A 16,140-nucleotide genomic window follows, 5' to 3' on the forward strand; every position below is an offset into this window, starting at 1 on the left:
AGATGAAACCGAAAGGTGGGGGTCCCAGGCTGGGAACGGAGACGTGTGGAGCCTTTTATCTTGTGCTTCAGAAGGTAAAATCCACAGCCTGCCATACCGGCGCTTGAAAATTAATTCCTAAATTGTAACATGCACAGCAGCTGCAGGACAACATGTGGGCTGGGGATGAGGCTGTCAGACCCCGGGGGCTAAAAGGCTCCATTCTCCCTGCTGACCCCACCTGCCCCTTCAGTGAGGTACGTCCCTGTGGGCGGCCCACCTGGATGCATCCAGGGTCTGTCCCCCGGCCAGGCTCAGGAGGGGACGAAGCTGTGAGCCAGGGCAGACAGAGGCTCTCTGCTTGCTCCGTAGGACTGTCCCCAGCTGGTGCCCACGGAGGAGATCCTGATACCAGTCGGGGAGGTAAAGCCGATCACCCTCAAGGCTCGAAACCTGCCCCAGCCTCAGTCCGGCCAGCGAGGCTATGAGTGCGTCTTCAACATCCAGGGCGCCGTCCACCGGGTCCCCGCCCTGCGCTTCAATAGCTCCAGCGTCCAGTGCCAGAACAGCTCGGTAAGTGGGCACGAGCTCCAGCCTTGCCTGGAGCAGGGCTTTCTCTCGTACCCGAGCCAGGGCCTCAGTCTGGCCTGCCCCGGCTTCTGGAAACTTCCAGGTCCACAGGCTGGCTGGCATCCCGCATCCCCAGGGACAGAGGAGTGTGCAGGAGCCCAGGGTGCCTCCACAGACCAGAGCAGGCTGACGGTGATGGAGGAGGTGGAGGGCTGTGAGGACCCTCACCCTCACGGCATAAGCTGAGAGCTTCCTGCCCTTCCTACGTTGAAAGAGCGCCTCTTGGCCTTTTTGGTGAAACTCCGGCCAACACCAGTCAACTCAGCCGCAAACCCTGCCCCATTTAGGGAGTAGATACACCAGCGGGTGGGCGTCACACGGGGGGAAAGCTGCAGGAGAGGGAGGCCAGCAGAAGGACAACGGCACCAGGGAGGTGGGGAGGGAGGAGGAGGGAGTGATAAACTTCAGGAGCAGCAAGGGTTAAACCAATCCCGAGTGCCAGACAGAGAGTGCGAGGCGTTTAATTATAATGCTAGCCCGGAGAAGATCTTTTCATCTGCCAACTCCCTGTCTCCGACTGTGGGGGGTCAGCTGGGAGATGGGGGCCGGGGGTGATGTGACAAAGGTGCGGAGGGAAGGTAATTCGCCTGGGAGAGATAAAGAGGATCTGGGCCCCTTATCAGGGAGCTGTCAGATTCCCAGTTCACGGGCGCTTGATAGAATTTGTAATCGGTGGAAGGCCGCCAAGCACCCGGGGAAGGTGGGATGAGAAAGCAATGGAGCACAACAAAGGGAGGAAGGCGGCAGGAAGGGCTGGGGGCAGGAGGGCTGACAGTGACAGGCCCTGCAGCTACGTGGCCGGCTGGGCAGTCCCCACGGAGGGGATTCCCAGGGGTCTCCTTCACGAAGGCGCAGGGGCTGGGGCCTCTGAGTATCTGAGGGCTTAAGAGTCCTCGGTGGGATCAGCATGGGAGAGAGTCCACTCCTGGCCACAGCTTGGGGCCTTAAATGGTACGGCGGATCAGATCTCCGCCCAGAAAGTTCTGGGCACTTTCCCTAGTGGACTCTTGACCAAGTGAAACACACGTGCAGGAAGAAAGGGCCACCACAGGGCCAACTAAGCAAGACACCACTGCTTGTCAGGCACATGCTGTGCTCAGGGCTCTGTGGGGTTTACAGAGCAGGACGTGAACTTCCTAGAGCGACGAGGCATGCGTGTGAAAGGATGCGAAGCAGCTCCCAGGAAGTGCCCCGCGTTAGACTAGAAGAGTGAAGGTGGGTTGGAGGATGGAGGCTGTCGGGAGAGGGAGGCATTCGTTCTGAAATGTGTACTGAACAGGCACACAGAGAGGAGCTTAGGCAAGTTTGCTCGGAGACAGGTGGCTTCACAGATTTCTGGAGGTGAGCACTGGAAGAGAAGATCGGAGATTTAAGCTTGGATTGGATTTAGGAGGCATTCCTTGCCAACTAAGGAGTTTGAGATGGATCCTGTTGGCATTAGTGACTGGGAGTCAGGGGGATGGCACTGTTGGGATAATTGGATGGATGTCTGTGGTTTCTGTTTCTCCCTCTTCTTCTCTCTCAGCCAGGGAGGAATCAGAGTCCCTGGTTTCTTTCCTAGTCGCCTGAGGTGCCAGCTGCAGCCCTGACACCCGTGATTAAAAGCCTCACAAGCGTGTGTCCCTGCCCCTCTCCCCACAGTACCAGTACGACGGGATGGACATCAGCAACCTGGCTGTGGACTTCGCCGTGGTGTGGAATGGCAACTTCATCATTGACAACCCTCAGGACCTGAAAGGTGAGCAGCTGATTCCAGGTAGAGTTTTGATCTCTCGGCAACCCCGGAAAAGACCAGGGCTGGAGGGATCAGAGCCGGCTGGCTGCTGTGCCGTGAATAATACACTCCCTTTGTCAGCGGAGCTCTTCAGAGGATCCTAAAGCAACATTTGGCGCCATCAAAGGCGCCCTGTTGGGAACCCTGTTTTATTACAACCAGAGCATCCGCCTGGCGGCTGCCGGCTCATCCTCATCACATTTTCCTTTGGCTCCCGGAGACTTTGAAGTGTCTGTGGAACCTGACCAGGAGAGCAGCAGGCAGGAACGTCCTGCCAGTTTCCCTGGAAATGGAGACATTGTTTCCAATCAGGTTCTGGTTCCCTGTCCTTGGCCCCGGTCACCACACAAAGGAGGTTTGTAAGGCTGCTCCCCTGGTCCTGAGGTGGGCGGAAGCGTCCAGCATGCCGACTCGAGAGAACAGCTGCTTCAAGGAAGCTCAGGGAGGAGCTGGGCTGATGCAGGAGGGGCGTTCCTGAAACCCCCTCATTCATTCCTGCAAATTCATGTGGAAGTCCTCCTGGGTGCCAGGCAAGCTGCCTTGGTCCGGCATTCCTCCTAGCTCTTGGGAATGACAAAAGGGACTCCGGTCTGATGACCCCTCACTCTGGCTAGGCACCCACCAAGTGACTAATTTGAGATTATCTCCCTGACCATCACAACTCTGAGAGGCAGGTACTAGTCTTATCCTCATTTTGTAGATAAGGAAACTGAGACCCAAAGAAGTTAAGAGCTGGACCAAGAGTGCACACTTCGGCAAAATACACACTAAAATTGGAACAAAGCAGAGGATCAGCATGACCCTTGCTCAAGGATGACAGGCAAATTCACGAAGCTTTCCACATTTTTAAGACAAAGACCGCATAGTCTCACTTATATGTGGAATCTGAGAAAAAGAAGTCCAACTCACAGAAATAGTGGAAAAGAGGCTGCCAGGGGCTGGTGGGTAGGGGGAGTAGGGAGAGGCTGTTATGGGTACAGACTTTCAGCTATGAGATGGATTAAGTCTGAGGATCTAATGTCTAACGTGGTGGCTATAGTTGATAACGCTGTGTTGTATAATAGACATTTGCTAAGAGAGTAGAACCTACATGTTCTTAATGTACATGTGTGTGTATGGTGATGGATGTGTTTATTAACTAAATGGGAGGAATCCTTCACTCTTTGTATGTATAGCAAATCATCACGGTATACACTTTAAACATTGTATATTTTTTTGTCAATTTTATCTCAGTGAAACTTAAAAAAAAAAAAAAAGAAAGAAACAGACCCAGAGTCAGATAGTAAGAGCCAGGATTTGAACCAAGACAGTCTAATTTAGAGTTCATGTGCTTAAGCACATCACTGTCTCTCCCAGAGGCTCAGACCACTGTGGGATGTGAAACTTCCTCCCCCAGAACCCTATTCCCCACCGACCCCACCCCCCTCACCATAAGCCACATCTCACCACATTCCAAGTAGCTAGGGTTGTCACAAGATTCAGCCTCAGCCTAAGGGTCACCCCATGGGCGCAGAGAGAGGGACCAAGGCCACAGTAGGACCTGCAAGTGTTTCAGCACCTATCCCTGATGTCACTTTGCCTGTCCCCGATGCTGCCGTGAAAATCGATTCTGCTTAGGCTAGGAGAGGTTTGGTTTGGTTTGGTTTGGTTTTTCTACTTCCCCTCCTACCCAGGCCAGATATTCTCAGCACTAAGAGAGAGACATTTCCCCTGCTGAGGATCTGGGCTTAGTTCCCAGAGGTGGCCTTTGCATCTGGAGCCTGGAGGAAAAACGGCCACATCCAAGCTGTCACGTCAGAACCCTCCCTTGTGGTGCCCGACAACTTTTAAGCAGCTCCTGAGCACACAGGCGGCAGCATCCTCACATGCGCCACCATCCCAGAGCCCAGCTGTTCCTGGAGGCTGTGCACTGTGTGATATAGAGAGAAGGCCACAGAGCTTAAGGACTCGGATTCTAGAACCCAACATGCCAGGGTCCAAATCCGGGCTCTTTCACTGATGGCCGTGAGAACTCAGACGAATCACGGTGCCTACTCTCTACATCCCAGCTTCCCAATCTGGGAAGTGGGGGGAAGGATGCGCACCTCTCAGGGGCATCAAGAGGGTCAAACGAGAAGTTAGATGTGGACCATTTGTGGATATTAATAAATGCACAACGTGGACTTACTCATTTTAAGATTCCCATTTCCTGCCCTCTGCCATAAGAAGCCATAGGCATGAGGATGTTTAAATACAGTCCCTGCGTGGCAGAGCAGAGGAACAGGATGAGGACCCATGGAAGAATTAAAAATTACCCCTCCCCTGGGGTATGCCCCTGACCCCAGAGGCAGGCCGCCCAGGCCTGAGAGCTTATGTCTGCTTGACCAGAAGAGTTGAAAAATGGCTTTCCGAGTTTTCTGCATCTGGAGAATTCCACTTGGGACTCTGAATTCAGAACACCAGTAGACAACAAATAAACCTCAAGCTCACAAAACGCAGTTCTGCTGGCCGGCCTGTCTAGGGCTTCCACATCAGTAAGAGACAACAGCAAAGCGTTTGCAGGCTCCAAAAGCGGCTGTTAAGGAGCCAGTTTGTCCTCTCTGGGGACATCCTTTCCACCTACAGAGCCGTGAACAGGACTCCGTCAACCCTCTTTCCTCCACTCTGCCAGGCACCTAGTCTTCCTTGAAGCCCCAGCTGACTCCTCTCCCAGCCTCACCCAGTCCCCAATGTGCCAGGCGAGATGCCTCTCTCCTCTCAGGACCTGCACTGTGGCATCACAGCGAGTCGGAATTGCAGCATCCCAGCTTGGGACACTAACCTCAGTAAATCCCAAGAGTCATTATGTCGCTCTTTGAGCTTCATTTGTGCTTCAAATGGGACAGTCAACCCTTACCTCTTCCGACGAGGGCCACATGTGAGAGGAAGAGAAGCAGCAGGATAAGAATGTAGTTTGAGTTCGAAGGAAACGATAATAAGTGTGTATCAAATATGCGATATGTTACAGGCACTGTGCTAAGCACTGAATATACATCGCATTCAAACGTCACCAAAAACGATGATTATCACCAGGTTATAGATGAGGTACAGAAGGTTCAAAGAAATTAAATTCTTTGTCACGTTGCTAGCAAGTGGTGACGCCACAATTAAAGCCCTGATCCAATGAATCTGGAGCCAGAACTCTTAAATAATAGTATTTTCTGTAGCGCCTTTAAAAGACTGCTGAGAGGCTCAATTTATTATTAATTCCCCATCAATTATTCTTGCAATGATAATGATGATCATTGGTGTTATCCGTGGTTGGGGGCGGTTTCCATCACGCCTGCAAGAAGAGGGTAAATTGTGAGACGTTCTCTGCAATCCCAGCTGTGACTGCTCCCCCCACCCTTCTCATTGCAGTTCATCTGTATAAGTGTGCGGCCCAGCGGGAGAGCTGTGGCCTCTGCCTCAAGGCCGACCGGAAGTTTGAGTGTGGCTGGTGCAGCGGTGAGCGCAGGTGCACCCTCCAGCAGCACTGTACCAGCCCCTCCAGCCCCTGGCTCGACTGGTCCAGCCACAACGTTAAGTGCTCCAATCCCCAAATCACCGAGGTGAGTCCCCCAAGTTCCCAGAGTGGGACGGGAGAGCCAGGAGCTGACCCCAGGGCAGCGGGAGAGGAGTGTAAAAGTTGAATGTTTGTGGAAGAATTCTTGGCATAGAGTGAGTTTAACGTGGGGATGTATAAAGCCTCCCATGGGTTTCTCAATGGCCTGTGTCCAGGCGTAAGTGACAAAAGTATGGAAGTGTATCCTCCTGCTCGCGCACAAAGGCGTGAGCACATCTGTGTGCACGGGCACACGAGAGAGGCAGAACCAGCCCAGCCTCCCTGCCAGGCTGGCTGAGGCAGGTGTGGACAAGAAATTGGCGGCATGGTGGGTGAACATTTCAGAAAACAGGTTTAGCTTTTCTCACAGAAACATGATGTCAGGAGCTGCAATTAGCTCAGAGTTGCAAAGTTGAAAGCGGAAGGGGAGAGTGAAGGCAGGCACTCCATTAGCCACCGTGCCATTTCCCCAGGTTCACTCTCTGTCCCAATTTGTTTGTGCATTTTAATGGAAAGAAATAGGTAATTAATTATCCTGGAAAAAATGATGTTTCCTGAATAGTAAATTGCAAAGGAAGATGAATAGATGATGTGAATGAACTTGCAGCTGCTTGGGATTTGAATGGCTGGGGACAGGAATAGTTGTATTTAACTTCGGTCGCATTATGCACTCATCACTCTTCACTGCTCCCTATTCACCGAACGACCGTCGCTTGTGTGTTGAAATTAATTGCACATTCCTTTCGGTGACTAGAAATAGGGGCCAGGGCAGGTACCACTGTGATCTGCACGTTTAAGGAAGCAAGAAGGACTGCTCCTTCTCTGCCTCTTCTCTGAGCTGCTGCGGTGTCCCTTTCCCAACCTCATTTTCCCTGCTGGCCAGAGAAAGCTCACCCAACCCTCACCTCTGTTACCGAGGGTTGGGAAACTTGCAGGACATCCCTATGATCGTTCTTGAAGCTTCAGCTCAGTAAAAAGGGAAAAGTCTCGCGACTGAACGAGCGTTGTTAGCCTCCAATAACTCGGGCTGTTTGACAAGGGAGCAGATCTTTGTTTAGTGTGCTGGGCACAGTCTCATTTAATCCTCGCAACCACCACAAGAAGTAAATATTCTTACCTCCGTTTTACAGAGGAAGAGAACGAGGCTCCAAATTCTCCAAATTCACACAGCTATTAAGTGGCAGAGTTGGTATTTCAGCTCAGGTTTATTTAATCATAAAACCATTTTTAAAGTCTCTATGATTTGCCCAAGTGACATAAAACAAGAAGTGGTGCTTTTCTTTCCTTGACATCGGACCTTCTAGAGGATGCGGACCAGATACATGCCTCCATCCACAGGACAGCATCTCCCAGGGACAGCGCGGCGCTATAGGAGAGTTTCCCGCCACCCAGGTGGGAAGATGTTAGGAGGGTGCAGACACTGCACCTCAAAGACTGGGCTTCCTCCATCCCATTTTTCTCTCGGCCATGGCTAGCGATGGTACCGACTGACTCTCTCCTGTGTCTGTCTCACAGGGAAAGTGTTTGCCAGGACTGCTGGTGGTGCCCCAGCCTCTGCCCTCAGACAGCTAGCTCCCCGAGCTGCTCAGAGCTCCATGCCTTCTCCCTGATTCTAGTAATTTCCAGCAACAACTGGCCTGAGAACTTGCTCTGTTCTGTAATTCTTCTTGCTGCCGCAGTTGTCCACCTCTCTGTCCTCTGCACCTGTGGTTTAGGGGAGCCTAAATTAGGCAGGGAATGATTTCCGTCAGCTCCCCTCAGCTCCCCCAGCCCTGGCTGCTGCCCCAGCCCCATCCAGTCCCAGACTGGCAGGAGGCCCCCAGCCCAGCCCAGGGGCAGGCTTCCCTGCTCTGCCTCAGCCGGCCCTGCTCGCTGACCGGGGACTGACAGGCTGCTCTGTTCACAGAGGACACCCAGGCACACGATGCTAATTAACCCCCTGAGGTAATTAGACTGTAACTGATTTTCCCAGGGAATGTAGCAGCAGGAGTCGGAGGCCCTGAGCAGTGGGGTCTCCTGTTGGGGTTTTTCAAGTAGAGGCTATGGAGGAAGGAAGAGCACCTTGGGGGAGAGACAAACCCACGCTGGGTCTCCAGCCACACTCGGGACAGCATTCTGGACAGGACATGTGGAGGGAGGAGCCAGGGCTGGAATGTTTTATTCGCTTTCATTCTGCATCTCCCACCCCCAGCCTATCCTCTGCTCCCTGTAAAAGTCATACTGAATTTTTTTTTAACTTTTCACGTTTGAAATAATTTCAGACTTTTAAAACGGTGCGAAAATAGTACAAAGAACTTTTTTATACCCTTCACCCAGATTCTCCCAAATTAACATCTTACATAACCACAGTACAATTATCAAAATCAGGAAATTAACAATGATAGAATAAAGCCATCTAATACACATGTCCTAGTCACATTTGCCAGGATTTCTGGTCCAGGATCCAGTCCACAATCACGTGTGACAGTCCACCGTCAGGGGTCCTCTGAGCTATAATCCTCAGTCTTCATCTTTCATGACCTTGACACTGGTGAAGAGCATAGGACCATATTTTGCAGAATGTCCCTCAATTTGGATTTGTCTGATATTTCCTCATGATTAAATTCAGGTTATATATTTTGGGCAAAGAACACTAAAAGCCAAATGGGCTTTTAAAAGGGCACAGGAGCCAACTTGATTTGGCCCTAGTGGCCAAATCTGGGACAATGTGAGCAAGAAAATACATAATTATACTAATGGACTATATGCAAGAGAATAAAATAAGAATCTATGACCCTTATTGGTATAAATAAATAGACAAACAAATAATTAATGTGAGAGAGAGGAAGTTCTTTATACTGGAATTCCAACTCATAAATGTAGAAGGACTTAGGGAAATAAGAAAATCACCATTTGGCCAAATTCACAGTACTAATTATTTCAGGCAGGAATTCACTTAAATTAGTGAATAAAGTATAATGAGAAATAGGATATTTACATAGTCTCAAGCTATCTCCCTGTAAGATATGGATTATACAACAAGACAAATAGTACAAAGAACTTTCATAAACCCTTTACAGTGAGGGAACCTGGTAGACAGAACCTTAACCAAGTTAACATCACCAGTAATGGAAAGAATCAACTTTAGACACCTCTCTGTAAGATGCCCTGAGGAAACAGCCTCACTTCTATGGCATTTATTACCAAAAATGTATAATTTGTTAAAGGTAACTTTTAAGAAGAATTAACCCATTTTCTTTACCTCAGCTTTCTTGGCTAATTCCTTGGTGTTGGCATAGATCTTTTTCTTAATAATCGGAATTCTATGAGCCCCGTGCCCTTTTATACGTACCTCCCTCTTGTCTCTGGCCCTTCCCTATCTTCAAAATGTGTAGCCCCTCAGCACAACCCCACATGCAAACAGAAGCCATTTACTACTAAGATTTTTCCTGAGGGAGAAAAGAGAGGGATTCTCTGAGGGCCCCAGATGGCTGCCGGGAGCGGCAGCATTTCCAGTGCTGGAAACAAGCGGGGACCAGACTGGTGCTGTCCTGCCCAGGGGCAGGGAAATCGATGAGCTGACCACGAAGGAGCCTTTTCCTACTTTAGGAAAAGGAGTGAGCTCAAGCTTAGTTGAATGAACAGCTGTGTTCTTCCCTGAACCCCTCCTTACCCACTGTCTCCATGGCAACCAAGCCCTCCCCTGGAGACCCATCTTTTATGGCAGCTCCATGTAGGACAAGCCTTAACAGCTGATTGAATTTCCCAGTTTGCATCAACTTCAGGTTAGGACCCCCTCAGGACTCACCGTCTGCTTCTTCTCAGCCAGTCCTTGGTGTGATAATGACGCTGTCCCCCGTGGGAGGCAGCCCAGGCTGCTCCCATTCCAGCCGTCATCCCGGGCGTCTGTGCCCGTGTCACCTGTTCAGCCCCCCAAACAGGAGACGTGCAGAGGTTTGGAAAGCCCGTGAGGCGCCGAGCCCGCCACGTGTCTGTTCTTCCCAGCATGTGCTTCAGGACCTACTGGGACGTCACAGAGAAGGAGATCAGGACCATCCCGTAGAAAGGAAGGAAAGCCCAGAGACAACATTTCCCAAGAAACCGTGAGTGGATAGCCTGCAGCAGGAGAGGAAAAGAGATCAGACACATTCTTGAGAAGAGAAATTTAGGAAGGGCCAAGGGGCTTTGGAACTCATGGGACAGAGGTCTCTACTCACAGTGGGTGTGTATCGGTCCACTGGGGCTGCAGTTACAAAGCATCACAAACTGGAGGGGTTAAAGAACAGCAGTCTGCTTTCTTACTGCTTTGGAGGCCAGAAGTCTGACATTCAGGCATCAGTAGGGTTAACTCCTTCTGAGGGCTGAGAGAAGCATCTGTTCCACGCCTTTCTCTTGGCTTCGGGTAGTTTGCAGCAATCTTTGGCGTTCGCTGACTTGTAGAAGTGACAGCCCAACCTCTGCCTTGTGTCCACACGGTGTTCTCCCTGCGTGCATGTCTGTCACCAATTTTTTTTTTTAAATAAGGATCCCAGTCACATTCGATTAAGGCCCACACCAACGGCCTCATTTTAACACGATTACTGCTATAAAGACCTTCTCTGCAAATAGGAAGTCAACATATGAATTTGTGGGAGATAAAATTCAACCCACAACAGAACATTCTGAACAAAAGGAGGACACGCCACAGTTCTAAGGAATTAATTCACCCATTAATTGTTCATTTAATGAGTGGCTGCCATATGCCAGGCACTGTGCTAGGACTGGCAGTTCGCACAAGGATAAATTAGTCCTGGGGTGGAGGCAGTGGGATGCAGCCAGCCTATCCCTGAACATGGGCCACCTGGAGGAGGCTGGAAGCTGCTTGCCCTGCCGACTGCCCTGCTCCTTCCAAAGGGCCTCAGACAGAGATTTCTACTCTACATCCTTTGCAGTTGGCTTCTATTTGGAAAGAGAACTGCAAAAGGAACCTAGGTCTCCACTCCTAACGAGGACACCAACCTCAGGCCAAGGACATGAATAAGATGAGGCACATTCTAGTTCTGGGAGCCTTAATCATAATAACTTTTCTTTAACAAGACACTACTATGTCCAGAACCATGTGATCCGCACACCTACTCCTCCTTACCACCCTGCGAGATGGCTAGAATCATCTCCATTTAAGAGCTGGGGGAACAGTGCTTAGGGGAGTAAATAATTTGCCCAAAGTTGCACATCTGGTTAGTGTCAGAACAAATTCAAGACTAGGGCCTTCTGACTGCAGAATGCTGATCTGCTCCACCACTCCACGCGACCTCTGTTGCTCAGAGGGGTGGAGAAGTTTTCCCTGGCTATGCATTTTCCCACCTCACCCCATCCTAAAAACACCTGTGCCCAGGACCTGACTCCTCTTGGAAGGTCTCAGGAGATGCCAGACAAACTGGGAACATTAGCTACCCTTTTAAGCCTTCACCTGTCTTCCTAAAGATACTTAGTTCCACACTTATTCCTATGAGTAAGGGAGCAAAAGGGAAAAGCACTTGGGGGCACTTTTAAGCTTGAGGCGATCACCTCTTGCATGTGCAGAGGAGCTGTTACTTTAATTGTGTGCTTTGTAAAGCTCTCAGACTCGGTTTGGTCAGTTTCTGATTGTGTCTATCAATGGGATGGTGGTTACAGTGAAGGTTGCTCTGATGGCTCTGACTTCTCGAACATTCCAGCCTGATGGGAGAGCCCAGAGGATAAAGCCCACGTGAGAACAGAGATCAGGGTGAAGTAAAGGCAAAGGAAGCTTGGGATGCAAGGGACAAATCCCTGGTATTGGGGTCTCAGGGAGTGACCAGGAACCTACACCATTTGGGTACCAAGGAATGTTCCTGTGTGTTTCTGAAATCACCTGCCGCATCGCCCAGTAAGGCCACACTGCTGCCGGTAGGTCTCTCCCTCACCCACCTCATAGCTTTGACTGTATAAGTTTGTGAACTTCAGTAACTCCTCCCACACCTCACTAGTCCACAGTTAGGGAACGTGGAGTCTGTTTAACATTATCTTAGGTCCATGTAATAGGGAAAGAAAACCCATTGTAGGAAACTGTCAACGCTGCCTTCCAAAACCAAGCATAAGTAATTGTTGATGGGATAATGGTTTGAGATGGTCCATTGTTCTCGCTTCCTCCTGCTCTCTGCTTGCCCAGATATTTTCAGGGAGATTCTTTTGCTGGATTCTCTCAGATGCAAGTGCATTTGTGAAACTGTCTGGGGGAACTGGACACCTACAAGTCTTTATCTAGAAGGCTGCACCGCATCTCGGCAGGAAAGGCCAAGAGCCTTCTGCCCAGGGCCAGAGCAACTGGCTGCAAAGTTCCCAACAAATAAATAAATAAGTCAGTCAGCTTTCCTGAGAAACAAGTCGGCCCTCTGATCTCTCGTTCATTTATTTGCAGGCCTCATTAATATAACATCACTGCAACAAACAGCTAACGGGATATGGTGTCAGGATGAATAATGGAGTTACTCTGCTGAGATAACAATTAGGTTGTGAATGTACTATCAGCTCAGACAGCCAGCAAGGATTCACGCCGGGTAGGAGAGCTGGTGTCGCCGATGCCATAGAGTCCTGCAGAGCTCGTCAGCCGGGCTCTAGCCTACCGTGAAGAGTGTGCACACCCACGTGTACACGCATACTCACACACACACACTCACACACACGTGCCAAGTTGGAAAAGAATGTGACAGTTTGCCATCTTGGATCCAGTACCCAGGTGTTTCTGGGGAGCCAGGCTGGGATCAAAATTTGCAGGCACAAAGTTGGCATCGCTGCCCTCTGAAGTCAGGAAAACTCTAAGCAACAGGAAAGGAGTAAGTGGATTAGTCAGGAGAGGATTAGCTGGCTGCCCACCCGCCATTGTCCTCACTGGCTTGTCCTGATTAGGGGTTGCTCCTGGCAGAACCCTCCTGATCCCAATCTCAGGCACAAGAGCTTCTCATACTAAGCCTGACCATCAGCTAGAGATGCCCCACCCTGGGGCGACTCCTCTGGGAGCCCCTCCCTTGGCTGCTCTGGGAGGCTCTGATGCCAGTCTCTCCCATCTGCTCTTAAGAATGCAGTCTAGGGTGCTGACAGCCTGCTAGAGTCATGGCGAGAGCTGTACCAGCTAATCAGAGAGGCGGCCAAGGCCCGTGCTGGACGATCTCCACACCGGCACTTCCCCTCTGCAAGTAGGCTCCCTGCCTCTCCCTTGAGCCCCACCGAGAACTATACCCAGGGGCTCGACCTGCATAGGATGCTTATAAAAATGAAACCATTGTTTCTCCGGACCTCAGCTAGCCTGGCTTCTGCCCCAATTTCTTAATCATAAAATAGCAATGAGAAAAATAATAGCTAATACTCACTGAATGCTTCCCTGGCACATAGTCCTGCTAACTTAGCACCTTACCTATGTTATCTCAGTTGGACCTTACGACAACTTTTATGGGGCAGAAGCTACTACCATTAGCCCCGTTTTACAGATGAGGAAACCAAGGCACTGTGAGGTGTGATATGCTTTTTAAAGTCACACTGCTAGTAAGCTTTAGAACTAGGAATTAAGCCTTAGCTCCTTGACTCTAGACCAGTATAGCATCCTTCATCTCTTTCTGGGGCTCACTTAGACAAATAGAACTCTCCATCCACAGTGCTGGAGGAGGGAATGATGCAGACACCAAGCTCTTCATCAAGCCTGCTGCAGAGATGGGAAGGAGGCCCGCAGTCCCCACTCCCAGCATCATTCAGGGAGACTGGAATGCACAGGGAGAGATGACAAAGGGGCAAGGCTTCGGGGGGTAATGTGGACCTTTGCAGAGGCAGGGCCAGAGACGATGGGGGATGGAAGCTGAAAAGGTCAGAGGGGTGCTGGTCCTAGCAAAGCCAAGGCCAGAGCTCCTTAGAAAGTAGCCAGTATGGCCTTGGCCATGGAAGAGGGGCGGGGGAACCTGCACAGAGGGACCCACGAGCAGACTGGTGTACGAGTTCTTGTGGCTATGACCTAGGAGTCTCTCCCGAGGCAGGAGGATGGTGACTCAGGCAGTGTGGTGTGGAGGCTGAAAGCACAGGTTGGATAGACCTGGCAGGGCTCTGCCACTCACTGTGTAACCTTGAGTAAGTTGCTTAACCTCTCTGGGTCACCATTCCCCATCTGTAAAATGAGAATGAAAATAGTACCTCCCTCATAACTTGTTATGAGCCCTAAGTGGGATAAAATATACAAAGTCCTTGGCACAATTCCTGGCTCATGATAAGTACTTAATAAATGAAAAAAAAAATGGTAGTCATCAGCATTGGACTCTTCAATAACCTGGAGCCGATGCCCGTTTCCGTCTTCTCTCCCACCATGTCTATCAGGCAGGAGATATAAGCAGAGGAAGACGGGGCCTCTAGCATGGGAGCCGGACCTTGTGAGGCTCCCACCATAAAGGGGTTCTCCTGTGACCCCTTAAACATCTATCCTGTAAGAGGACCCAGCTCCATCTGTCCATGGCTCTACCGGAGTCCAGGAATGGCCCACCTGGCCTCCCTGGGCTGCCGAGCCCCTGGGCCTCCAGCGCCTCCCGCTCTGCTCCCCGGTGCAGCCCTTCGGAGCTCCCCAGCTGTAATTAATCGGCTGCATCTGCTCTCGCCCTTGGGCGGCTTTGTGGCATAGTTCCCTCCGAACTGTTCAATTAGCGGCTGCAGAATCAGGGCGAGTGCAGCATCGCGGCGGCTGTTTTCCAGGTCACGGCACCCACGGTGGAAAACAAACATGACACAGTCTGGCAGGAATACAGATTTGGCCGGGGTGCTCAGGCGTGCGGCAGGCTGCGTCCGGCTGTGCTGCTGGCAGGTGGGGTCTGAGGCGGTGGGGAAGTGGCTCTCCAAATCAGGGGTTCCAGGAGAATTTGAGTGGAGTCGGGAGTCTCCCGGCTAGTCCCCTCCCATCAGCACGTGCCAGCCTCATCCCACATCTACTGGCCTATTCATCCTGGCCTAAGATGAGTAGATGAAGTGGACCAGCCCCACCTTTACATCCCAGGCATGGTCCACGACTGCTTCTGGGGCAGGACTTAGGGCTACTGGACTGAGCCCTCTGCTTTAGCATATTTCCCACATTTTCCTTCTGAATCCTGCAAATAGACAAACTTTTAATTCTATGGCCAGTTAAAAAGACAGTACTCTTAAGGCAAGGTAGTAACACAGCGTCCCATTAAGATGCAAATAAAGGGTTCTTTAGGGAAGAGGGAATCGTAGGGTGAGAGGTGACTAAAATGGGGGAAGAAACTTCTGGGCGTAAAAAACGCACATGGAAAAGATAAGGGTTTATTCTCCCTCGGGATCTGCCCAGGGCCAGCCTGGCTCATGGCCTGTGCGATGCGCTAAGGGAAGTCATTGGCACAGGCCCCCCTTGCTGGACACCAGCAGGCCTTTGCTCAAGCCACAAGCCTGCGTGGGGTCCTTACACTCTCAGAGGATGCACGGATATCCCAGGGTCCAAAGAAAAGCGTCTGAAATGATCAAAGGGTCTGGAAAACAAAATCTTCCAACAAAAGGCTAACAGAACTGCCGAAGCACAGACTGGGGCGACATAATTGCTGTCTTCAGCATCTGAAGGATGTTTGATGAAGAAGCAGCTGTTCAGTCCTCCATTCAATGACGCATCACAGCAGAAACTGTCTTCAATTAAAGTAAGAGAGGCCGCGGGAAGAACTTTTTGATGCTTCCGATGTGGAAATGCTGCTTCACTCCCAAGCAACACGTAGCTACCTCTGTTCTCCCAGTGGTCCTTGAAGAACATGGTTTCTACTAGAGTCTGCTTGAGACCAACGTTTCCCAGGAATAAAGAACTGGGGATATTTACTGCCAGCTGCTCTGTCCCAGGCAGTGTACTAAGGATTCAGTTGCTAAGAAAAACGAGGTAATTTCTGCCCCAAGACAGTTATTGTCTTACTGAGGAAAGACACAGTTTCAGTCCAGGTTGGCCATTGTTATCTTGGGGGTGTCCACCAATGAAGGTGTAGGGGTGCAGGCAAAGGGGCTACTAAATCTGCAAAAGGGGGTCAGAGAGAGCCTCACTGAGGAGGCTTCCTTTGGCAGAGCCTTGCAAGAGGGGTAGGCATTTGTCAACATCATGCTTGATCGGCAGGGGGAACCACATGCCAAGTGCACGTGGGCCTTAGAGCCTAAAACCATGGGGACCCCTAGCTCGCCTCGGGAGCACATGTACATAATA

At 50.7% G+C, this 16,140-nt stretch overlaps 1 protein-coding gene and 1 pseudogene across 2 annotated transcripts in view; both read left to right on the top strand.

The window, feature by feature from the left end:
* PLXNA2 (plexin A2) overlaps positions 1-16,140 on the top strand; it is a 203,062-nt gene that overhangs the window by 150,394 nt on the left and 36,528 nt on the right. For both annotated transcript variants that reach the window (XM_074351904.1, XM_074351903.1), the window contains exons 10-12: positions 352-552; positions 2,251-2,347; positions 5,762-5,952. In XM_074351904.1, the coding sequence (XP_074208005.1) occupies positions 352-552; positions 2,251-2,347; positions 5,762-5,952 (489 nt within the window). The remainder of the gene's footprint in view (positions 1-351; positions 553-2,250; positions 2,348-5,761; positions 5,953-16,140) is intronic.
* LOC123611926 (U6 spliceosomal RNA) lies at positions 3,133-3,231 on the top strand (annotated as a pseudogene).

The sequence above is a fragment of the Camelus bactrianus genome, chromosome 23 (genome assembly GCF_048773025.1).
Source record: "Camelus bactrianus isolate YW-2024 breed Bactrian camel chromosome 23, ASM4877302v1, whole genome shotgun sequence".
Lineage (NCBI taxonomy): Eukaryota > Metazoa > Chordata > Mammalia > Artiodactyla > Camelidae > Camelus > Camelus bactrianus.